Genomic DNA, 26,262 nt, shown 5'->3' with positions numbered 1-26,262 from the left:
CCAACCTATGGCAAAATTACTAGAATTGCATGGAATTAGTTATAAAATTGCAAAATCCCCCCTCTGCCTCGTGGCAATATGTGTATAATTGCAATATTTTATTTAAAACTGCAACATGTTCTCTACGCCCTATGGCAAAATGTGTACAATTGCAGGAAATGAACTCTAAAACGATGTCAAGAGGGGGGCTAAAATTTTGTTTAGGGCCCCCAAAATCCCCGAGCCGGCTCGTGCGTGGGTATGCAGACCCTCGAGTCACTGCAGCCCCTTGAGTTCAGATTTGTTATGGCCCCACTCCCATAAAAGTTGCCCATCCCTGGCCAAACTTATTGTGAATTATAACTTATATTTATGGACAGGAAATCAAATATATTGTAAGCTACTGTAATGAAACAGGCAGGGAGCAGGTCTCGAACCTTCGACCTTCTAGCCCGAGATCTAGCGCGTTATCGACTGTGCCGCAACAGCATGCTCGTACGGCAGGGTCGATTTCCGCGCTTATAAACCCAGGGTCGTTACACTACTTTAGCTTACTGGTATCGAAATGTGGCATATATTTGTATGCATCGTGACAGGCCTTTATAGTAGACCTTGGCCTATCCCATTTCTGTAATTATTTCAGTAGCTGTCCATATACAGTAGGTTGTCCATGGGTCAGGGGAAGTGGAATGAGGCTATTTCTGTCTGGATTCCTTTTGAATGGATATCAATGATGCATTTGCGTACACAAAATGCACATCATATGAAATGGTGATTATTGTATTGATTGGAAGTTGTGTCATATGGGGGTGTCAGACCGTGTCATTAGAAAAAACTCGTCTGAGGTTCAATAATTGATTGGAAAAATAAATCTGCTTCATATTTATTCGATCCATTAGCCTATAAAATATAGTTCTGACTAGGTGTTTGTTGAAAATAATATGCAATGGCAATTTTTTTAATCAAATATGCCTAACCACCCTATCCGGTGCGCCTGTCCCAAACAGTGTGTTACCCTCAAAATGGTATTATATCTTAGATTGAAAAACTGGAGTAAAATCAAATGTCGCTAGCTATATACTTATGGTATGCGGGAAATTACTTATATCAAAATCTTGTGGGGTATCCGGGCTTAAATTTAAAGTCCAGGATTTTAGTTTAGCTGCTCACGTTCAACTGGAGCTTGACAAAGGAATAACGGGTCATTGAGAATACAGGCGGAGTCTGCTGAAAAACTCATTTTAGTATGTCTTCATTGGGCTGGGTGTGGTTTTTCAGTCACCGTGCCGTTAGCAGGAAATTAAGCTCTGGATCACCACTTTGAGGCGATACAAAGAAAATAGGAAAATACGAGCAGTTTGAAAAGTTTGAAATCAAAGTTTAACTGAACTTGACGGACGATTTTCAGATTGTGCACTTTATCTAATGGACACAAGTTTTTGTTGACTCCATTGTTGCTACCATCCAATTCCTGACATCAGTGACTAAGGACAGATAACTGCGAAAATGCCGAAGACTGTGAGTAGCCTTTATTCGTGTGTGGGACCAGCTTTAAAACACTGATGTTTACATAGAAATAAGACATTATATAAAACGTTATCTCTGGTCAAAATGTAGCTTTCCAACTTGTTGTCTTGTTTGGTCGAGAAAGATAATTTAGCCCATAACAGGCTATAAAGTCAAATGTTTGAATTGATATCCTATAATTCTTCGAAAGCATATATTTGGCAGATTTAACTCAATTGGGCTACTGAATGTGTCTGACGTTGTATAGCCCATGTAGAGCCATATAGGTTCAGAAAAGGTTTAGCGCCCCTCAAATGAATGAAAAGTGTATTTTAAAACATGTATTTCATATAGGGCAGGACGCTGTAGCCTATATTTTTTCTCCAGCATCCCCTAAACTTGTTTTTATTACGAATTACAAGGAATTGATACAATGTTGCCCAACGTTCTTTTTTGTTAGGCTACCCTAGGTTTGTGTCTATCCTATGAACCGTTATTTTGTGTCAAGCTATGCGCCATCGGCAATCCCCCGTTCCTCGGAACGTGATTGGCTTTTGAATGAACGTTCAAGAAGTTGAATAGACCAGCGTTGGGTTCATATCAACTCGATCCATATTCATGAATAATTATGTCAGACATTTTAAATGTTGTTCAAATGTAGTCTCTAGACAACATTAACGCGTCACCGGGCCCAATTCATATCAATGTGGCCTATTAGTGTTGATTTTGTTTGCTGTAGGCCTACCGGAGGTTCCCATGGCCCATTCGATGACGTTGTGTTTGTCTTTGTGGTACACCATAGTACAATAGCTAGCCTATGCACTCTTCAACAGTGGACTCCCATGTTATCCTGTCCTATAGGCCTGCTATTGAGTGATGGAGGTTAGATCACTTGCATTGTGCTCTATCAAAGTATAGGCTATTCTAGGAGGTACAGTATCTAGAAATGTAGGTTCTTAAAGTTTGATCTATGGCAAACCTTAGCCTAGAAGATTACCAGGCCTGCGTGATTTAGATATTTGCTATATTTTACCTTTATTTACCTAGGCAAGTCAGTTAAAATAACACATTCTTATTTTCAATGACAGCCTAGTTCAGGGACAGGGCTATTTTTTTTTTAACTTGTCACCTCCGGGATTCGATCTGGCAACCTTCCGGTTTCTAATAGTCGAAAGCTCTAACCACTAGGTTACCTGCCGCCCAATATAGAGCCCGGCCCAGGGAAATTTAGTTGAATGTAGAATCCACTGGATCAGTTCTATTGATGTTAAATAGCATTGCATTTGTAATTTATTTGATTTCTACGTTATCTTAATCAAGTATTTACTCCAAATTAGGAACAATGAATAAAACACTCTGGATAGCATCATGTTTTAGGTCAGGATGTCAGACATGAGGATTTGAAAAATATGTTTTGCTTAATCAGTCACTGTGATCAAATGCACCCCAGGTAATGACAGTAAAATAATGTGCAGTATTGTGACATTTAGCTTTTAAGAATCAATTGTGAACGCATGAGAAGATTATAGTTGTATTTATTTTAATCTGTATTTATGTATTAACATGTCTTTTCACAGCAGTCATCCTTGTGTCCCCCTACCATTAGTGTAGGCTTTGGCTGTGCTTCTTTTGGCAATTTTACAGCTTCCCAAGGAACTGTAATCTAGTGACTCAAGGTTTCTAAGATTGCGTCAGTTAGTTTTGAGCCATTTCCTGGCCTGCAGTCTCTTGACGCTGCCACTGAAAGCCTTATTTGGTGTTTCACAGCACAGACTCCCCCTTCTCCGTCTTGCGCAATTGCACGTTCCTCAGCCAGTGTTTCACCATTTAGGTTTTTAAGCACTTCTACAGGCCACCCCATGTCACACACCAAATTGACTCCTGTCTCATTTCCCAGATAATGTCATAATACATATGTTATGATATGCTATTTTACATCAATCAATTTGATTATATTCATAAGACCCTCTCATCACTAAAAAGGTACTTGCAGTCTGGTTAATTTTATTTCAGATGTACCTTTAGACTCTAGAACTCTACACATCACTAATAAATGTGTTACTCAGTGATATTGCTTTTCTTTAGAACTACGATATTCTAATCAACAGCAATTTCTACTTACTACTGTCCAGTGAAGTGAAATACTATATTTGCATGAGTATACTTCTGTTAGTTGAAAAGCCTTAGTTCTTCACAAACAACAAATAACAGAACCAAGTGAAGTGGAAAGTCCAGTGGTATGTAAGAAGGGGATTAAGCAGCTCTGTAAACGCACATAGCAGAGCTGAGATTAACAATTTGTAATAAACTAAGCTACCGGTGGTAGAGTGTATGAAAGGCAGAAATTATGCGAACCTTTGGGGGCTTCAGCCCGTAAATGGAGGGTAACTGTGCAGCAGCTCTGAAACATCTCTCTGGCTGCAGAAAACCAACCAGTGAGTTGTCTTTTGTTGTTGTTTTGGTGTGTTTTTGAGTTGATTTAGATGAGGTTTGTTAAAAACAGAACTTTATTTATTTTTTTACATAGGATCTCAACCTAGGTTAACATAAATCACTGCACTATTACTACGTTGGTAAGTGAACAGTAATGATTGTGATAACGACCGTATCAATTTGTACTGATAAGTGGTTGCTTTTAAGGTGTTTGAATTACGAAGGACCTTGCATTATCTGTGATTCATGAACCTGATTTGAAAAAGGGCAAGTCATAACTAACTTGAAACTAATATAAGACTCTCAATCACATTCAATCTGAACAAATATCAACATAATTTAAATTCTTATATTGATTCTGAAAAACTGTCTATAGTGGAAGTTTATAACATTTTGGCTCTACGGAGAGTAGCATTAGCTGTTTGAGGCTAACCTCATTCTCAGAATTAAACCCAGAGAGAGCTTTTAGTTCTACATTAGTGCCTGTGGCTCTAATCTTCCTGTTCATGATTTTGACCTAAAAACATACTATGAATACTTTTCTAATTGATTGTATTCCATTTGTGTATGTGAATATGTTTGTGAATGGTTAACATTCACCTCCAAAACAGATAAAAGTATGTGTGATCAACAATCTAACAACATAGTATAAGAATTATCCATCAGTTCCTGATTTCCACATATTTATGATTTTTAAATCTCTTTCAAAGTGTATTTCGATCAGATGTCTTGAGGGGATGCAGTTGAAGGAGACATTCCAACATTTTGGAAAGAGAATTTTTTTCCCAGTGATTGGTGTCCCAGTTTATAATAATTTGCGTACTTTACTGAAATACAGTCTATAGCTAAGATTTGTTATAGCTTTGTTTGCTCCTCAGTATGACCCAACGCCCTTTACAAGACAGAAAAGGCATTGAATGTTCCCAAGACAGAATGGAAACATTAACATCGTGATTTTGTAGCACATACAAATTAAACATTATAGAGTCTTAAAGGAGGCCTGGGTAAAGGCCTTTGTAGACTGTACAATTTTAGCCATCTTATGCCACGATTTTGCTGTCCCAGACAAAATTTCCACGGCGTGGGCAAATTCTTATGTCGGAAACAATTGTCGGATGTCTTCGCTCGTTCAGTGTGGCATGGTCTAGGTCTGCCGATTTAAGTATATCTACATGCGGTCGTAAACTTTTTGGCTTCATTGTGTAGTGCGGCTGGTGTTATGAGCTGATCCTGATGACTGACCAATAGTAACACCGCCGGCATTGTATGTACACAATATTACGATTAGTGTAAATAGTCAGATTTGTTCATGTTTTGTGAGGAATCAGCCACAAAACTATCATTGGTCCTGTTACTGAGAGTGATGTTTTGCTGCTGTTCTAATACTAGTGTGTGAGAAGTGTTCTGAGCTCTAGCCATGCGATACACACCCTTACCAGGCAGAACTGCCCATTCGTAGTTATTTTTTTCCTGTGTGAGATGAACTATTTTTACCCAGGAAAGGCTCTTCTTAACAACCCTTGACTGGTAGCCAAGGACCTGTAGGCCTGAACTACACAACGAAATAATATCTAATCAGTAGGCTATGCCATGTTAAGCAGTTCGTTTGGTTGACTGGGAAAATAAAGTATAGTGTTTAGAGAAAATATAAAAGTGGTATGATTTAGGGCAGTGGTTCCCAACCTTTTTCAGTTACTGTACCAGCAACAACACTTTGGTCTGCCTGAAGTACCCCCTCATGTGCATTTTACCAGTAAGCCTATGGTCACGAGTCTTCTCAAGTACCTTCTGTAGATAGGCCAAATAACCCCATGGGTCTTAGTACCCCTGTTTGGGAACCATTGATTTAGTTTGCTTGGCCAGCATTCAGTAGGTACCCCCATGGATGCCTTTCAGAATCCATTTTAAAACTCCACTTGGTTTCGGTTTGTTTGTGAGTGATTCATTTGTTAGTTCCCTTTTCATGTTGAGCGATGATTTTTGGTTGGTTATTGGGGAACTTAACAAAATGGGGGCTCAGCCAGGAAGGATCATTGTTTCCTATGAGTATGGTAGTCACTCCAATCACCTCTGAAGTGTTACTGTGCCCAGATATTTGAGTTTTCAAAATACACTTTTGTTGTAGGGTTTGTCACTGACAACCACTCAGATGGGTTATAAAATTGGTGAAATCAGTGGAAAGTTGCATAAAAACTCATACTGTAAATAAAAATAAATATGGACTTTTATTTGCAAGCATTTGTGGGCAACCCTACTTGGGAGGTACTGGATAAAATGTACAAAGGGGAATCTGCTCATCATTGCAAAGCATTATGTGACAGTGGCAATTGCCGATTCAAAAGCACTAGTCAAAGAGTTAATCACTACTGTTTTAGTGGAAGAGGAAATCCTCGTGGAGAGGGAGGATGATGAGAAGGGTCCTACGGATGGTGGAATACACCCCGTAGAGGTGCAACTGTGAGAGGTAGAACTAAAGGCAAGATTGAAGCAACAGAGATTAGAGTTCGAGCACACCATTCAGTTAAAACAGATAGAACTGTTGGCCACCAAAGCAGCACCAGAAGTGGATGCCCTCACAATCAAGTCAGGCCATGATCCTCCACCCTCAACAGAGTTTGATCTTGGTCGGCTTGTATCGCCTTTCAAGGAAAAGGAGGTGAAGGTATATTCTACTATGAGTGGAATGCCACGTCGCTAGAATGGCAGCGCAATAACTGGTCCTCCTCTACAAAGTGTTTTTGTGGGGAAATCTCTGAAAGTGTACGGTGTATCTCTTGATCAGAGTTCAGATTATGACACTGTTAAAGCTGCTATCCTTCTGGCTTTTGAGTTGGTCCCAGAGGCATACAGACAACAGATCAGTAAATTACGAAAGACATTCAAAAGCCATGTTTAATTCTCAAGGGAACCAGCATTTATTTTTGATCATTGGTGTCGTTCTCAAGAGGTCAAGGTCCTTCAAGAGTTAAAGGCACTCCTACCACTCAAGTAGTTCAAGAATTGCCTTCACGAAAGGGTTGCTACCTACATTTATGAGCACAAGGATCTGACTCTTGAGAAAGATGCAGTCCTTGCAGATGAGTTTGTGTTGACACATAAAACTACCTTCACAAACAAAGCGCCCAGTAGTTATTCCTACACAAAAAGCAATCTAGAGTCACCTCCCTCTGTGAGGTTTAAGTATTTTCTGCAGTGCCCAAAGACAAGGCAGAAAACTTGTGCTTTGTATCTGCCAGTTTGTCACTACTGCCGTGACAAAGGACACATTGTCTCTGTGTCCTAAGTTGAAACAGAAAAATGAGAGAGAAACTGTTTCTTTTTGTGGGATCACTCCAGCCCGTTAGGTCTCTGGCTGGGACTGGTTTATCGCCTAAACAAGGTTTTGGATTATACTGTATGTGTAACCAGTTGCTGAAGTGTCAGACAAAGACAAAACACCCTCCAAAATAAAAGGTTGGGCAGCCCGTCTTCTGCGAGACACTGGGGCAGTCCAACCTTTTATATTTGGAGGGTGTGTTGCCTTTGTCTGACACTTGAGCAACTTGTTACAGTGTGTTCGTTCAAGGCATGAAGATGGGTTGCATGGAAGTTCCTTTGTATAATGTGGAACTCGAGTCTGTTATTGTTACTGGGTCCGTTATCGTTGGAGTGAGGCCTAGCATACTGGTGAAGAGGGTCTCTTTCATTTTGGGCAACGATTTGGCTTGAGGGAAGGTTTTGCCAAATCCAAATCAAATCAAATGTTATTTGTCACATACACATGGTTAGCAGATGTTAATGTGAGTGTAGCGAAATGCTTGTGCTTCTAGTTCCGCAATGCAGTAAGAACCAACGAGTAATCTAACCTAACAATTCCAAAACTACTACCTTATACACACAAGTGTAAAGGCATAAAGAATATGTACATAAAGATATATGAATGAGTGATGGTACAGAACGGCATAGGCAAGATGCAGTAGATGGTATCGAGTATAGTATATGAGATGAGTAATGTGGGGTATGTAAACAAAGTGGCATAGTTTAAAGTGGCTAGTATTACATGTATTACATAAAGATGCATTAGATGATATAGAGTACAGTATATAGAAATGCATACGAGATGAGTAATGTAGGGTATGTAAACATTATATTAAGTGGCATTGTTTAAAGTGGCTAATAAATCCTGTTATTTATGAAGGAACCAAGTGTAGAGGAACCTGATGGGTTATCAGAAATGTACCCTAGAGTGTTTCCAGCATGTGTGGTTATATGTGTTATGTCAAACAAGATTGCCAAGAGCAAGTCTAGTGTTCAGGAGGATGTCAGTGATCCCACCATGTTTGATCTGTCTGAGACGTTTATGTGTGGTCCTGATTTCGCTATACCTCCTGAGCTGACCTCTCCTTTGAAAACCCTAAAGTTGAGCAAGTTTGTAGGACCTCTGAAAGAGAGAGGGTCCATACAGTTGACACTTCAATGTCTAGGAAGCAGCTGATTGCTGAATATAGTAAAGATGTTTTCCTCACTCCTTTTTTTGCTGAGATACGTCCAGAGGAGGAGTTTGATGAAGTTTGTGTGGGTTACTTTGACAGAGATGGTATTCTGATGAGAAAATGGCATTCCCACGCCAAAACCGGGCAAGACGATTGGCTCAGTGTATTTCAAATTGTCGACAAGAGATACTGAGGTTGGCTGACGGTGGTAGTATGGCAGGCCATCTTGGGGTCAACAAGATGTATGACCGTATCTTGTGTAACTTCTTCTGATCTGAAATGGGATGCTGTGGCTTATTGTAAATCTTGTCACATTTGCCAGCTCACAGGCAAACCAAACCAAACTGTAAGCTGCAAAGGTGCCAGTTGCATCTTTGCAGCCTATTCCTGCTTTTGATTAACCTTCAGCAGGGTTCTGGTGGACGGTGTTGGTCCTTTTCCAAAAACAAAGAGTGGTCACCATTTTCTTGTAACCGTTATGTGTGCTGCCACTCGTTTCCCTGAGGCAATTGAAATGATGAAAATCCTGAGAGGAAATTTACTACGGATATTGTGGGAGTTTCCCCTTGAAATGCGTAGTAAGGACAACTTTGTTGTTGATTTTGTTTTTCAAGGGTTGGCAGTCATACGTTTTGTTTTGTGTTTAGCCAATGTGTATCCTGGCTTTTGTTTTGACTACACGTTTTGCTGTATTATTTTTGTTTTGGTTGGGCTTGTCCCAATGGGATGAGTACTAGGAAGGTACACAGATCGAGATTTTCCCTCTGTTCTCAAAACTTTTGAGTTTTAGGCAGCTATTATATATATATATATATATATATATATATATATATATATATATATATATATATATTTACAAATATGAAAAATATAATATAGCATTTTTTTGTGCCTGTTTTGTCTTGTACAATAGACTGGCAGCAAATACCGGGTTTATATTAGAGAAGGTTGTGAAATGGGAGTTTTTTTCTGTCTTAAGGGGGAAGATGTTATAGGCTTTGGAATTTCGACTTCGAGTTTGTGGCTTGCCCTGATTGGAATCATCCTTGTTGGTCAGGATGTGTTGCACCTCGTTAATCACCTGCTGGCACAGGTGATATTTAAAAGCGGCAAAGCCAGTGTTCCAGTTGGCACGAGAGATGTTGAAAAAGCTAGACTGCTGTTTAACACTCCTGCTTCAAGTTTAATGCGACATCTTTTATTTTTTTGCCATTTGGTTTGATTGATGTTTATTTTCACTCCCTAACCTAAGTTGGCGTGTGTTCTTTTCCTTTAGTTTATCAAGCAAATCTACGGGAGCGTCCATTGTGGGTGTATATTTAAGACCCTAGTCGAGGTTGATTGGTCAGCATTCAGTGGATGCCTTTCAGAACCCATTTTAAACCCCCACCTGGTTTTGTTTTGTTTGTCAGTGACTCATTTGTTAGTTACCTTTTTATGTTGAGCAACGATTTTGGTTGGTTATTGGGAAACGTGACAATGGCAATAGACAGATATAGGCCCTAACTTGTTTACAAACATAAGTTATTGGTATAGCCTGCAAGTGCACATAAAGCTTAATTTCACTGGTAGAAGTTGCCGGAATATGGAAAGAGGAAATGAAACATTCAGCCTACCACTCCCTAGAAAACTGGGCCTTCATTTTGTGTGAAATAAAAAGTTGATTTATTAATCTCTCCCCTACAACATTAGATAACACCTTTGAGATGTGTTCAGATCTTGTTTAGTCATACATTTTAAGAAAACAAGGAACTCAACTATGCACTGTTGAGTGGCATAGAATTTGTTTGAGAACCAACCATGTTAAATGTTTGTACTAATTACTTGTAGATGGCTGGATGTGTCTGAGTCATTTGTGAAGCCTAAATGAGGTTAATGTTCATAGTAGTTAGCTCCTACAGGCCTCGGTCCAGTCACAGCTCTACTCTACAGCCCTCTACTCTGTGGGCCGCATCAGTCCAGCCACTCCAGTCTGCTCTGTGCTGCCGGTGATGACAGGAAGTGGCAGGGTGGCAAGTGGACTGACCAGCAAATGGGGCCTGCTGACACAAAGGGGAAAGAACGCAGCCCTAATCAGCCACACAGCTGGGAAATAAAGCATGCCATTGTGGCTCAGCTCAGGCGTGGGCCTCAGCCCTGCTCTGCTCAGTTATTCCCCCCCCCCCCCACACACACACACACTCATGTCATCTCTGAGAGGACTGAACATGGAGCCATGTCAATATAGCGTTATTAATCACTCACAGCGTGGGATGGAAATATGTTTAGGGTGCACAGCAGGAGGAAGCTTGTATACCACGAGGCAGGCAGCATACACTCATTTTGTTGCATTCCTTTTATGGGCATATTCCATTTGTTTCTAATTCATACTGGCTGTAAAACTGCTGTGAGTGTTGGGCCATGATGTTGTGGTCTAAAGACTGAGGTATCCATGATGGCTAGCTCATCAGGTTTTGTATGCCTGCTGTTATATAAATCATTCTAGAAATAAGGCCACTTTTCCTAATTCCACTTTTGTAATTACAAAAATGGCAGAACTTGCAATTACAAAATGATCACGTTATTATCGTGTCACTAGAACAGTCTAAGAGCAACTTTTTATCATAATTACGCATAGGCCTACAGTAAATGTCATATGAGGGCAAAACAGTGCGATAGAGAGCTACAAGTCCTTTTTGCATGCACGTGTGTATGGATGTTAAGAAATCAAAAAGAGAAATTGTGCTGGTGCAATCACTGAGCACACGTTAACTCTGAGAGAAAGGCAGGCAAGCAGCAATGTGATGCATTACAGGATGTAATGTCAGTGAGCTCCATGTTGGGCGGGCCACCTTCGCTTTGCGAGGCCCAGCTACCAGAGGATGTGGTTACTTCCTGTAGTGAAGCAGCTCGGTAGAGAGAGAGAGTGAGCTGGGGGACAACATGTTCACTTAGCATGCTAAAACCCCCAAAGTATTTCTGCTACATTTAGAGAGATATACTCATCACTATTGCCAGATGCAAAACTATTTAATTTGACACAGTATTAGTATAGTAACTGTAGGAAGTTTTTATTTCTGTGTCAAATCTACTCCGATTAAATTCTGTTTAAAATTCTGTTAGTGTAGTAGACAGGTTTTATCGCATCATTGAGATAAAAATATTTATTTCCCCTTTGGTTTCTGTGAAGTCAGTGTGCCTCTTTTTCCAATATAAGCTAATAATACCTCATTGGGGCAGGAATTGGTGCACTGTCTCCCTCAGCGGGTTTCCTGCAATTGTTTTTTCCAGGGTTTGAGGCTGATCAATCATTTTTAGTCTAGCACCTCCCCTTGTGCAATCATCTGTACCAGGCACGGAAAATGGCCTCTCTCCCACATTGTACATCTTTGAAACATTGTAATTGTCTGCCCCACCCTCCCCTCTCTAGTGAGTAAGGGAGTTGAAATGAACATGCATATTACGTCTCAAAGGAGTATACCCAAAGAAAATTTAATAGAGTAGTATGGACATGCAACAGCTCTCAAATAAAGACAAACATTTTTCACACTGCTTTGAAAAAAGTAATGGTTGAGTGTTAGTCTCAGATATCCCAGACCTGGGAACAATGTAAGCTAGGCAATGGCACTGGAGCATTGGAACATTGCCGGAAGCAACCCAACTGTCTAGAAAAACTAGATGAATGTCAGCCTAAATTGTTGTATTATGGCTTTTGCTTACCGCCTGATGAAAGCAGTATTTGGAACCTAACGTACTATGATGCCTTTGCTGCCTGCTCTTTGGTAATATGTTCAGTAGTTATCAGTTTACAAACCACTGACATTTTGGATTAAACATATCTGACAACCCACATAAGCACCATATTTTTTCTGAAAGTATGTGTGTCCACCCTGCTATAACCATAAATATTTCATGAGATGTAGACAATTATAAATTACACTGCCAAAATGTTTAATAAAATAAAGATTTTGCCAAGTTAGTGTGCTCATATGCCTGGCCCAAGTTGTGGGCCATATGCCTCCTACCCTGCTGTGAAACTCTACTGCCTCCGGTCATAGAATGAGGGTTCATTCTAATGCTTATGAGACCTATTCCCTTTTGATCAATCCCAAAACGAAATTTTGCATATAAATGTACATACATGTATATATTTATTAGCATAAATCATAAGTAAGTAACTCTAACAGTCTCTAATCAATGTAGTCTGCTCCAACATGCTATTGATTCTCAATCTCGAATTCTCAGAGGCATCTAACTCGATAATCACATTTGTTGTAAATTAGGTACACCGACGACACATGTACCTTTTTTAAAATGGAATTCACTGGTTGTCAAGTAACTTTTTTTAAATGGAATTCACTGGTTGTCAGTAACAGCGTACTAACTCATTTTGGTTTCTTCAACAGATTAGTGTGCGAGTTACCACGATGGATGCAGAGTTGGAGTTTGCCATCCAGCCCAACACAACGGGAAAGCAACTCTTCGACCAGGTAAGAACAATGCTTGCTCTGCTGAAACATGCTAACGGTTTTGCCTCCTCAGTGGCAAATGACATGTTCTTGTGGTGCTTTTCTTCTAATGCTAATCAGTATAAATTGAAAGTTGGGGACTGGAAGCCCAGTTGTGGGACTGGAGTGAATGGTTTATTTTTCTCGGAACTCTCACTATCTCGCTGTTCTTCTCATTGTGTCAAGCTGTTCGCTATGGCATAGGCCCGAGAGCAAAACATTTTTGGGGGGCTCCTGAAGATTTTTATTATTTATGTATTTATATCTACAGTACCAGTCAAAAGTTTGGACACCTACTCATCCCAGGGTTTTTCTTTATGTTTACTATTTTCTACATTGTAGAATAATTATGAAGACATCAAAACCATGAAATAACCCATATGGGATCATGTAGTAACCAAAAAAGTGTGAAACAAATCAAAATATATTTTAGATTTGAGATTCTTCAAAGTTGCCACCCTTTGCCTTGATGACAGCTTTGCACACTCTTAGCATTCTTTCAATGAGCTTCATGAGGTAGTCACCAGGAATGCATTTTTAATTTAATTTAAGCTTTATTTTACTAGGCAAGTCAGTTAAGAACAAATTCTTATTTAATTCAATGAACAGGTGTGTTTTGTTAAAAGTTAATTTGTGGAATTCCTTCCCTTCTTAATGCGTTTGAAACAATCAGTTGTGTTGTGACAAGGTAGTGGTGGTATACAGACGATATCCCTGTTTGGTAAAAGACCAAGTCCGTATTATGTCAAGAACAGCTCAAATAAGCAAAGAGAAATGACATCAATGTCATTCAATCCAGAAAATTTCAAGAACTTTGAAAGTTTCTTCAAATGCAAAAAAAAACCTTCAAGCACTATGATGAAACTGGCTCTCATGAGGACCATCACAGGAAAGGAAGACCCAGAGTTACCTCTGCTGCAGAGGATAAGTTCATTAGAGTTAACTGCACCTCAGATTGCAGACAAAATAAATGCTTCACAGAGTTCAAGTGACAGACACATCTCAACATCAACTGTTCAGAGGAGACTGCGTGAATCAGGCCTTCATGGTCGAATACTGCAATAAGAAGAAGAGACTTACTTGGGCCAAGAAACACGAGCAATGGACATTAGACCAGTGGAAATCTGTCCTTTTGTCTGATGAGTCCAAATGAGAGATTTTTGAACGCAGAGTAGGCGAACGGATGATCTCCGCATGTGTGGTTCCCACCAAGAAGCATGGAGGAGGAGGTGAGATGGTGTGGGTGTGCTTTGCTGGTGACACTGTCTGTGATTTATTTAGAATTCAAGGCACACTTAACCAGCATGCCTACCACAGCATTCTGCAGCGATACGCCATCCCACCTGGTTTGCGCTTAGTGGGACTATCATTTGTTTTTCAACAGGACAATGAACCAACACACCTCCAGGCTGTGTAAGGGCTATTTGACCAAGAAGGAGAGTGATGGAGTGCTGCGTCAGATGACCTGGCGCCTGATCTCAACCCAATTGAGATAGTGACCGCAGACTGAAGGAAAAGCAGCCAACAAGTGCTCAGCATATGTGGCAATTCCTTCAAGACTGTTGGAAAAGCATTCCAGGTGAATCTGGTTGAGAGAATGCCAAGAGTGTGCAACGCTGTCATCAAGGCAAAGGGTGGCTACTTTGAATAATCTCAAATACAACATATATTTAGATTTGTTTAACACATTTTTGGTTACTACATGATTCCATATGTGTTATTTCAAAGTGTTGATGTCTTCAATATTATTATACAATGTAGAAAATAGTAAAAATAAAGAAAAACCCTTAAATGAGTTGGTGTGTCCGAACTTTGACTGGTACTGTACATGATTTAATGAAAAGCAGTGAACATACACATTTAATAACAGACTCATAAACACAATCAAGCAATAGTTAACATACACAGCATTGTTTCACATTTTGGAATAACCCAACTCATAAACAGAATCATGCAATAGGCTACAGCTGGCTTCACAGCCTCCTGGGGAAACTCGACTTATTGTAGCCTCACGTGGAGGAAAGGGTAGTGGAGGAACGCGTTCGCTTCTGCTGCAGTGTTCGCTGTAAAATATTACACGTTGTAGCGGTGCTTTGGATTTGCCATTAAACTCCCTACCCACCCTAAGCTAACCCATCTCAACTCAAGGGCGGCTAAATCAAATCAGATGACTGTGTAGAACTGGATGATTTGCAGGCAGTGGTAGTGTGTTTAAACACTGTCTTCTATATGGGAAACACCCCCACCAACTCCTCCCCAAGGCTATTTACACAGCAGATGTGTCTCCTCCTTGAGTGGTCATCAGTCCCTAGCCGTCTCAAGCTGTTCTACGATGCCTGTCTGTGTGAGGAGAGGAGAGAGGAGAGGTTGGTGTTTGGCAAGCCGTTTGGGTCCCACCAGTGTTAAAGTGGCTCTCTTAGACACAAACTTGCCATGGCTGTATGGCAGGCCAGCCCGGCTTAAGATTACGTCTCTATCGTTTTAGCAGAGTCACTCCATCACCAATTGTATTTTGGCTGCTGTCCCTATCTCACTTAATGCTTATAATCACACATATATTTTTTATTTGTTTCTATTACTTTTATTATTCTGAATTTTTAAACTTAACGTGGACTTTGCTGTCCAGACATATCTGTGTCAGGACAGCCACAGACCCCTCTAAGTGGCATTTGATGTAGTGGGCATTCTGGGCAGGGGACTGGATGACTCACTCCACAACCATTAGATAAGATTACAGAGTTTCCCCTCTATTTTTACTCAGGCAATCAGAAAGAGAGCCGTATGGGGCAACAATGCTGAAGCACTAAGTTTAATATGTGACTTAATTCTTATTTCAATCTGGTTATGATTGTCGTAATACATAAAATGGGTGCCTTTCACAAGTTAGCATATTGGATCTAAAGCCTCTGTTTGTTTGTGTGTGTGAGAGAGGGATGATCTACTCATATAACAAAAAAAGAGTACCAGTGTCTAGGGTAGAAGATGAAGAGTTAAGTTATGTTGATAAAGTTTAAACTGCTCTTCTACACGTAGGTCCACGCAATTACTCTTAGGAAATGGCTGCCAACTGTATTATTTTGGCCGTTAGGTTTAGCTTAGAAATGGTTATTTGATACAGTGTTAGTTTGAAACTGAAAATGAAATATAAAATGTAAAAGATAAGTAGAATATCTATGCACTAAGCGAAGATGATTCTGTATTCATACTTCAGTAAAAGTGCTTTAATATAACTCTATAGAAAGACTAAACTAAAGACTATTAGATCGTCATATTCTTTTCAATTAATGACTCAACCATCATGCACCATTACCAACAGTAAATTAAAACCTGACATGAAACAAGAATGTCGCATAACACTGTTTTCACAGACAATTTAACATAATTAACCCCTGTTGAGAGCTAGCTTACATAAAAAAAAAAATTGTGCTCTAAGGTTGTGAAGACAATCGGACTGCGGGAGGTGTGGTTCTTCGGACTGCAGTACCAGGATACAAAAGGTTTCTCAACCTGGCTCAAGCTTAATAAGAAGGTGAGTGCCTCCATTTGAACAAGGATATAGTGAACAATGCTTCTATGCCACCTTACACTCTTAAAAGTAAACGTGCCCGGAAAAAACTTTTTGGGTTGCCACCCCGGCGGAACATTTCCAGTTGACAAAGGTTCCTCAAGGAACCCCTGTGTAAAGGTCAAACCTGAACCTTTTTGATAATATATTGTAGAGGTGGCAGCCTATCAGATTGGAGGCGTGGCTTATTGTAGGCGTTGCTTTCAGATAGTTGTTTTTGGTCACTCGTTAGGTTAAATGTCATTCCTGTTCATCGTCTTAAGTTTGTATACACTGCATATTAAAATGTTCCTTGAATATTTATGCATATTACATATTCTAATATAATATTAATGATATTAACATTGCTGATTACATACAGTAATATAGTGGAAACTATTCCAACTTTCGGATTTGCATAGGCTCTTAAGGAACTCATACATCTGTGTTAGCCTCATTGAAGCAACAAAACTGTCAGTGTTCAACCTTAATCTTTTCTGTTGTATTGTCATCACATTAACAGGAATGACATTTACTCTAACGGATAGCCAAAAATATCTTAAAGCCACAACCCTACTAAGCCACGCCTCCACTCCAGGGTTTATCCAGGAACCTGTTGCTACATTGAATCCATAATGGTTCCTCCAAGAACCCCTCAACTAATCGAAGGTGCAAATATGAACCATTGACTAGCAATGGTTCTCTGAGGAACTCCAGGGGTTACTTTAGGATCTCTGGGGTTCCTCTAGTCACCACTAATTCTAAGAGTGTAGGTAAAAGAGAAACTGCTCCTGGTGCCTTCACTCAGCTGTATGACCCCTGACCCTAGGTGACTGCCCAGGATGTGAGGAAGGAAAGTCCACTACTGTTCAAGTTCCGCGGAAAGTTCTTCCCTGAGGACGTGTCAGAGGAGCTGATCCAGGAGGCCACCCAGAGGCTGTTCTTCTTGCAGGTGAAGGAGGGGATCCTCAACGATGACATTTACTGCCCCCCGGAGACTGCTGTGCTGCTGGCCTCCTACGCCGTACAGGCCAAGTATGCTGACTACAACAAGGACATCCACTCGACAGGATACCTGTCCAGTGACAAACTGCTGCCTCAGAGGTAAGGCCTCCACCATCTCTAGAGTTTACATAACACCTTTTGATTGGACCTCCATACTCTCTTTACCGTAAACAGTCTATGATGGCCTACAGTTTTTGATGGTGTCATGTTTTTATGGTGTAATGTAATGTTCTCTTTTTTAGAGTCCTGGACCAGCACAAGCTCAACAAGGAGCAGTGGGAGGAGAGGATCCAGGTGTGGCATGAGGAACACAAGGGCATGCTCAGGTAGTGAAACACACACACAGACACACACATTACTTACCCCTCCTAGTTCTGTTGTTCCTGGCCTAAAAAAAAATCTGCAGCTGTTGGTTTCAATTGAAAGTTCTATATCTCTCTTTACAGTACAACATACCATGTGGAAAATTGCTTTAGCTTCTCTCATAGAGTGAATAGATTTGCACTCAGAGCTTGAGTATGTGAAAGCATATGCTGTGATTTTGAAGCATCTTGACAATCAGCTCTTATTGAGAATTATTTTGGCAGCTACCTTGCTGGTAGTATTTTAATAACTTAACAGCTTGTGTTCCTTCTGTGCTTAATGACTTGATTTGTTATACCCACACAGAGAGGACTCAATGATGGAGTACCTGAAGATCGCTCAGGACCTGGAGATGTACGGTGTCAACTACTTCAGCATCAAGAACAAGAAAGGATCAGAGCTATGGTTAGGAGTGGACGCCCTGGGACTCAACATTTACGAACAGAATGATAAGTGAGTGACTCATGTAGAAAATGTACTCAACAGGGGTACTCACACATATGGGACTGAAAGCTGTTATACATATGCCGTACAAACTCTGGTCCAATGGTTGTTTTATGATTGTGACAAAGTGTAAATGAGAACGCAAATATCAATGTGTTGATATCACATTTTTGCCTCAACAGGATGACACCTAAAATTGGATTCCCATGGAGTGAAATCAGGAATATTTCCTTCAATGACAAGAAGTTTGTTATCAAACCCATTGACAAGAAAGCACCAGTATGTACCACCAATGTCCTCTCTGTACTCATGGTTAATGGAATACTGTGAGATTATGGCAGAGTCAGATGCGCCCAGAGTCAGATGAACTCGTGGATACTCATTTTATTTCTATGTGTGCAGTATGAAGGAAGTTAGAGGTAGTTTAGCGAGCCAATGCTAATTAGCGTTAGCGCAACAACGGGAAGTCTACAGATATGCTAGCATATGCAAAACTACCTCTAACTTCCTTTCTACTGCATGCAGAGGCATACAAATGGTATCCATGAGTTCATCTGACTCTGGGTAAGTAGAAACATGAATCTTGCATCTGCTAAACTGTATAAACTTTGATTTGATAAAGTTATAAAGTATTTACTAGGGAGAGAAATTATTATTGTTGCCATAATTATTATTTTTTTAAAGATTACGGGTACTCACACATACTTTCTTTCCTAGGACTTTGTATTCTATGCTCCACGACTGCGTATCAACAAGCGCATCCTGGCACTCTGCATGGGCAATCATGAGCTGTATATGCGTCGCCGCAAACCAGACACCATTGAGGTACAGCAGATGAAGGCCCAGGCCAGAGAGGAGAAGAACCACAAGAAGATGGAGAGGTCAGTATCACCACCGCACTGTAGTTACTGCTTACAAGACTATTTCAAGACTTCAGAGACCCGTTGTTACTCCAGCCTCTGTCTTTGTATCATCCTTGTATCTGCCCAACAGTAATGCTCAAAAAGAAAGGTGAACATGAAGAGCATCAATTGATAATTTCTAACATTAAAATCACAGCAGTCTGTTGTGGGTGGAAAATAGTGGCCACTGGCCAGACATTATTACTTCTTCTTACTAAAGTCCCTCTAACTTCAGTAGCCATCAGAACATTGACAGATCTCTTTAGCTAATGTTTAGGTTGGCCTATTGTCTGATAAAGAAGGCTTGAAAATGTTAGGAAATTGTCCATGTTCCCTCCCTTCTATCTCCCTGTTTACTCTACGGCCTCTGTCCACCAGGGCACTGCTGGAGAATGAAAAGAAGAAGAGAGAACTTGCTGAAAAAGAAAAGGAAAAGATTGAAAAGGAGAAGGAGGATCTTATGGAGAAACTGAAACAGATTGAGGAACAGACGAAAAAAGCTCAGCAAGGTTGGAAACCCCCTATTGCTGTAGTATGAATAAATAAGAGAAAACCTATTATCTTTTCTCTTAAAGCTTAGAGTCTTATAAGAGAGTGATTGTTCATTGCTTATTATTGATTATTGTCTAAATACAACCAACACACTGTGAAGCACTGTAAGACCTAATGTAACCTTTATTTAAGGAACTTAGTCTTGTTGAGAGAAATTCCATTTTACAAGAGAGACTTAATGAAAGCTACAGTACACGTAGTCCATTCTGTCTATTATCATCATTACTGTGTGTGTGCAGAGTTGGAGGAACAGACGCGGAAGGCTCTGGAATTGGAGCATGAGAGGAAGCGTGCTCAGGAGGAGGCGGAGCGTCTGGAGAAGGAGCGCAGGATGGCTGAGGAGGCCAAGACTGCCCTGCTCCAGCAGTCTGAGAACCAGATGAAAAACCAGGAACACTTGGCAAGTTACCCACATATTACACACATTCATCAACAGCACACGCAGTGTCAGCATGTAGCATTGTGCTACAGAGTGATGAGCTACTGAGTAATGTGATGATTGTTAATTACTGTAGTTAATTTTTTGGAATAAAACAAATAAATAATTGTTTGTATTGTACAGAAACATGTATTATCATGATAGCTAAGAAAGAAAGTGAAAATAACCTATTTTTCTCACAGGCCACGGAACTGGCTGAGCTTACCTCAAAGATCTCCCTACTGGAGGACGCCAAGCAGAGGAAGGAGGATGAGGCAACGCAGTGGCAACAGAAGGTGTGGTCTTAGCTACTGCTCTCCTCATTCACTCTGACCTCCCCCACCTTCTCAAATGGTTTAGTCCCCATGTGTCATTAACTACAACTACATCCAATGTCACCATGCAGACCGTACTTCAGGCACGGACACACTGGTAGCTTTTGTCAGCCGAGAGTACTAGCATCTCTGAACAGAGTGCCAGTCGTAATTTGCAAAATGAGTGCAAAATGACGGCAGTCAGAGACGCCCACCGGCAGGGATGGTCCTTAAAGCACACCTTGCCGAACGAACTGCAAACAAACAGCAGAACGACAATCGGTGCAGTGTGTGCGCACAGCACCGAATGTGGATCTAGCGTTTGTCTCTGATTGTTCAGTGTGCTGTGTTTAAGGGACCACCCGCTGTAATCGTCTGACTGACCCAAAAAATCACACGATTCTACATCATGGATGAGACTCTGTTCAGAAGGTGCTAAATGCAATCATCCAGTAAACGCTATTGGCGCGTCTGAGCCCTCTGGTGGAGGGAATTGCTCCATTGGAGGGGCCCCTCCTCTTCTCTCCCCCTGTGTGCATGGTGACTCAAGCTGTGGGCCTGGCTGGAAGGGATGGTTTCTCTCTGTCTTTACACTAGGGAAATCCTGTTTGCCTGGGAGGATTTATCTCACCCCATTGTTATATCTGACCTATTTTCACATTTGAAAGAATGCTAATCTAAATGGCAGGTAGATCTACCCCCCCCCCCCCCCCCCCCCCCACATTTTAATCTGAAAGATTTATGAGCTGATTGGTGCACCATACTGTCACACAGGATATTAATGTATATTTTGGACTGTATAACTGTATAATCTTATAGAGGTCATTATACACAACATGACCAAAAGTATGTGGACATCTGTTCGTCGAACATCTCATTCCAAAATCATGGTTATTAATATGTAGTTGGTCCTCCATTTGCTGCTATAACAGCCTCCACTCTTCTGGGAAGGCTTTCCACTAGATGTTGGATCATTGCTGCGGCGACTTGCTTCCATTCTGCCATAAGAGCATTAGTGAGGTCGGGCACTGATGTTGGGCGATTAGGCCTGGCTCGCAGTCGGTGTTCCAATTCATCCCAAAGGTGTTCACTGGGGTTGAGGTCAGGGCTCTGTGCAAGCCAGTCAAGTTCTTCCACATCGATCTCGACAAACCATTTCTGTATGGACCTCGCTTTGTGCATGGGGGCATTGTAATGCTGAAACAGGAAAGGTCATTCCCCAAACTGTTGCCACAAAGTTGGAAGCACAGAATCGTCTAGAATGTAATTGTATGCTGTAGCGTTAAGATTTCCCTTCACTGGAACTAAGGGTCCTAGCCCAAACCATGAAAAACAGCCCCAGACCATTATTCCTCCTCCACCAAACTTTACAGTTGGCACTATGTATTAGGGCAGGTAGCGTTCTCCTGGCATCCGCCAAACCCAGATTTGTCTGTCTGACTGCCAGATGGTGAAGTGTGATTAATCACTCCAGAAAACTTGTTTCCACTGCTCCAGAGTCCAATGGCAGCAAGCATTAAACCACTCCAGCCAATACTTTGGCATTGCGCATAGTGATCTTAGGCTTGTGTGCGGCTGCTCGGGTATGGAAACCTATTTCATTAAGCTCCCGAAGAACAGTTATTATGCTGACGTTGCTTCCAGGGGCAGTTTGGAACTCGATAGTGAGTGTTCTTATCGAGGACAGACGATTTTTACACTCTACATGCTTCAGCCCTCGGAGGTCCCGATCTGTGAGCTTGTGTGGCCTACCACTTAGCAGCTGAGCCGTTGTTGCTCCTAGACCCTTCCACTTCACAATAACAGCACTTACAGTTGACCGGGGCAGCACTAGCAGGGCAGAAATGTAACAAACTCACTTATTGGAAATGTGGCATCCTATGACGGTGCCACGTTGAAAGTCACTGAACTACTCAGTAAGGCCATTCTGCTGCCAATGTTTGTCTGTGGAGATTGCATGGCTGTGTGCTCAATTTTATACACCTGTCAGCAACAGGTGCACTGAAATAGCCGAATCCACTAATTTGAAGGGGTGTCCACATACTTCTTTATATATAGTGTATTCCTTCAGCTGGGGAAAACAGAACCAGACAGGTGAAACACTGGCCAACACTGTGCTATGGTGAAACAAAATCCTTTATGGATATTATACTGAACTCGGCTAAACCTGATAGCTGACACTGTAGTTCACCTGAAGTTCACCCGTTTTTTATGTATCACATAACCTATTGATATTCCTTCTCCTGAATCAGTTCATACCATGAGTCATTAACATGAGTGGCTGCCCCCTCTAGGCCTGCATGGTACAGGAGGACCTGGAGAAGACCAAAGAGGAGCTGAAGAGCAAAATCATGGCGTCCCACATACAGGAGCCTATGCAGGCCGAGAACGAGCATGACGAGAACGACGAGACCAGCGACCAGGCCAGCGCCGAGTTCACAGGTGGTATCTCCCACAAAGACCGCAGCGAGGAGGAGCGCATGACCGAAGCCGAGAAGAACGAGCGTGTACAGCAACACCTGCAGGTGAGTGACCGACTGTGGCTGCTGCCCACATCAAATCCCCCCCAGCACTGGAGACAGATGTTTATAATGGTTCTATCACTGTTTATGAAAGTGTAGAGATCACAAGAATGGGGCTTAGAAATGTATCATGTTATGCCTGTGTTGTTGTGTGTGCCATAGTGAGACATGGCCGTAATGTTATGTTTCCTCTACCAGGCTTTGAGCTCGGAGTTGGCCATCGCTCGGGATGAGACCAAGAAAACCGCAAATGACATCATCCACGCAGATAATGTGAAAGCGGGACGGGACAAGTACAAGACCCTCCGGCAGATTCGGTCGGGCAACACCAAGCAGCGTATAGACGAGTTTGAGTGCATGTGATGCATCTTGTTTGCAACTGCTATAGGCCCCACAGCGGTGCCATACTTGGTCCATTCATTCTAGACTGCAGACACTGCCTTACACAAGCTACAGTGCCTTCTACCCAAACAAGACCAGTATACATATCAAAGAGCAACAACAACAAAAAAGTACAGCGCAATGCATTTGAATAATGGTGCAGAAATTACATTACAAGTAATGAAATAAGTGCAACAGGTAATAAGGGAGATATTTAATAGAACAGTTTAAAGTGATCAATTTTATTATAGATGGAGGGTGTTTTATTGAGTATCCTTTACAAGTTATTTTTAATTGATTCATTCCTCACACTGTTTTAAACTGAAAACGAACTAAATAACAACTCGATGCAGGACAGCTGCAATTTGAATTACATTATGGTTGGTCACTATTTGGGTGTCATTGTTTCAGAGCAGGTCTGTTTGTTTTGAGGTGGACCGTTAAGCATTTTCAGCAAATGAAGAGAACATCAAACTGTATTTAAATTAGCATTTTTTAATTCTAATTTTAAGCATTTAAATAGATGGTTGTCTTTCTAAGAGAAGGACATCTTTGTTTGGAAACCCCCAGCAGTATTGCTTTTACGTAAGATTTGATTAAGTCCATTTGAATGACTCTTTATAGACCAAGTGTATCTGCTATGATGTATAGCCATGCACACTAGTAGCTGCCATGATTAGGAGTTTCTTTTGTATATCAATCTTTTGCTAAATCTTGTATTATATGGCATTTGAAGCAATATGATTCGAAGACCTGCCTCGAAAGATTTATTTTGTCATTTGGATTTTTTAATAAAACAAGTTGTGTAAAAAGATGGATGTCTTACGGATTGTAAGTGTCCCTCTAGCCTTTTCTCAGTAAATTATATGAATGACTGGAAGCCACCAGCCAGAATTAAAACAAGGATGAATATTGTAATTCTTACAGTACTGGGCAGTGCCTTGTCATCTGCAGAATGTTTCAGCAGACCTTTGCTGCTTGAGTCTTCATTTCAACTGTCATTAAAAGTGGAAACTACACTGTTTTATGTGTTCTGTTTTCCTGTTTCTCTTATCTTTGTTTGAGCTCAGAAACTACCTGGCCATAGGTAAGTTTGGGTAAATGCCCGATGGGCAGGTCCATCTTTAGCAAAGCGGGCATGTCTAAATTGGTGTTTTTGCGCAAATGTACCGTTATTTAGCTAATAATGTGTGCCTCGATTAAAAATAGGCAGGTTTGTTAAAAATGACTGGGACGATTTCTTGTCCAGTCCGTCTCCTGTCTGATCTCATATGAAATCCATTGGAATAGGTGCAGTATCCTGCAAGGACCCTAGAGGTCCTTGGTTGACCAATACATATATTTCAAACTCTTCAGAAAGTGGTTTATTCTCAGCACAATATGAAGGTAGGGTTTCAGAAATATCTTCTCTTGTTTGCATGTAGACTTCTTGAATATGTTAAACTCAGAAATCAAATCCGGTTTCAGTTAACAATTTGACGGATGACTTAACTTTGACGGTTCAGTTCAACGTAATGATTTTTAATCATTAACAAGCACTTCCGTTTCCCCGGAGTGGCCAGATATCTCATGCACATGAAGTATTAAACCAAAGAGTGCCGCGCAAAGAGATCCCTCTGGGCAAAAATGTGCATATAATCAGTAACACTTGATATGAAGGGGGTATACATAACACATTTATGAAACCGGTCATAGCACTTTTATGAGTGTTGTATCATTCATAACTTTCATAACACATTCATCATTCATAAGATGCTTTCAAAATAAAAGTTAACTCAAATGACATTGTATTAAACCTTTGTATAAAGAACATTTTCATTTTTTACCTTCACAGTACACAACCTGCTGACACACTATTAACACAACAGGTTGGGAGAAGCACATAGTAGCCCTTACAGCATAACCCTTGTAGCAGTGTCACGGTGAGTGAATGAGGACCCAAAAGCGAATTAACTTAACAGAGCTTCTTTAATAACCAAACATAGGTAGGTTCAGACAGACCGGCAGATTCCGACAGGACAGGACAAGGTTACAGCAAACAGGACGATAGTCTGGTTCAGGCATGAAACACAACAAACAAGAATCCGACAAAGACAGGAGCAGAAACAGAGAGAGATATAGGGACCTAATCAGAGGGAAAAAGGGAACAGGTGGGAAACGGGGTGAATGGGTAGTTAGGAGGAGACAAGGAACAGCTGGGGGAAAGCGGGGGAGAAAAGGTAACCTAATACGACCAGCAGAGGGAGACAGGGTGAAAGGAAAGGACAGAAAGACACAACATGACAATACATGACAAGCAGTGTATGTGTTAAATGCCTTGCTTGAGGCCACTATGGCGATAGGGAATGGCACAACCCTGGGTGTGGTATAATTTAAATATATGAAATACCTGGGCTTCATTGAGCTTGCCTGGTGCAAAGGAATCAAATGGATATTCCCAAAAGTGCAAACCCCACCCACCCATCTGTCACAGCAAGCAGGCTCAAGAAAACACTCAAAGTATTTGAAAGATTTCAAATATCAATCAATCAATTAGTTTATTTGTCACGTGTGCCGAATACAACAGGTTTAGTAGACCTTTGTTAAGGGAATTTTTATCAATGATGACTAATTATGTATACATTTCAATCAGGACTGACTAATCAGAATACTATTATGTTACTGTATATGTACTAATCAGAATACTATCATGTTACTGTATATGTATGAATTCTGTTTAATCTTAGTACTGAATATAATGTGTGCAAATATAATCAAGAATTAGAACAATGACTGTCTGTACCATGGTAGAAATGAATGAACTTATAGCCAGACTGGCTAGAAGGCTTATCTACACAAGCTGGCCTAGGCTCGGTCATATATCATCTTAATAGGGAGAGACGATGTGAGAACCATACAGCCATTGTACTAGAGCGGAGATGACAGGGGCTGGTACTAAAA

At 40.9% G+C, this 26,262-nt stretch overlaps 1 protein-coding gene across 2 annotated transcripts; it reads left to right on the top strand.

The window, feature by feature from the left end:
* Nucleotides 1–1,051: 1,051 nt before the first annotated feature.
* On the top strand, nucleotides 1,052–24,346 carry LOC110537292 (moesin). 2 transcript variants are annotated; one of them, XM_021623219.2, is made up of 13 exons: nucleotides 1,052–1,497; nucleotides 12,776–12,859; nucleotides 16,311–16,406; nucleotides 17,251–17,525; nucleotides 17,669–17,752; nucleotides 18,096–18,242; nucleotides 18,416–18,512; nucleotides 18,951–19,114; nucleotides 19,514–19,644; nucleotides 19,927–20,087; nucleotides 20,309–20,401; nucleotides 22,714–22,944; nucleotides 23,140–24,346. In XM_021623219.2, exons 1-13 carry the CDS (start codon nucleotides 1,486–1,488, stop codon nucleotides 23,302–23,304), a joined length of 1,740 nt encoding a protein of 579 aa, XP_021478894.1. In that variant the 5' UTR covers nucleotides 1,052–1,485; the 3' UTR covers nucleotides 23,305–24,346. The 2 variants fall into 2 exon arrangements, with proteins under 2 accessions (XP_021478894.1, XP_021478895.1); XM_021623220.2 differs by lacking the exons at nucleotides 1,052–1,497; nucleotides 16,311–16,406; nucleotides 17,251–17,525 and having other exon boundaries at nucleotides 12,801–12,859.
* Nucleotides 24,347–26,262: the final 1,916 nt, after the last annotated feature.

This window comes from Oncorhynchus mykiss, chromosome 12 (genome assembly GCF_013265735.2).
Source record: "Oncorhynchus mykiss isolate Arlee chromosome 12, USDA_OmykA_1.1, whole genome shotgun sequence".
In the NCBI taxonomy this organism is placed as follows: domain Eukaryota; kingdom Metazoa; phylum Chordata; class Actinopteri; order Salmoniformes; family Salmonidae; genus Oncorhynchus; species Oncorhynchus mykiss.
This window is presented reverse-complemented; position numbering and strand designations above follow the sequence as displayed.

What these genes read in the sequence shown, in the direction of transcription:
- LOC110537292 (XM_021623219.2), top strand. An exon ending in GAAAGCAACTCTTCGACCAG is followed by an intron (nt 12,860 to 16,310) that starts GTAAGAACAATG and finishes TTGTGCTCTAAG; the next exon opens with GTTGTGAAGACAATCGGACT. An exon ending in GAACACAAGGGCATGCTCAG is followed by an intron (nt 17,753 to 18,095) that starts GTAGTGAAACAC and finishes ATACCCACACAG; the next exon opens with AGAGGACTCAATGATGGAGT.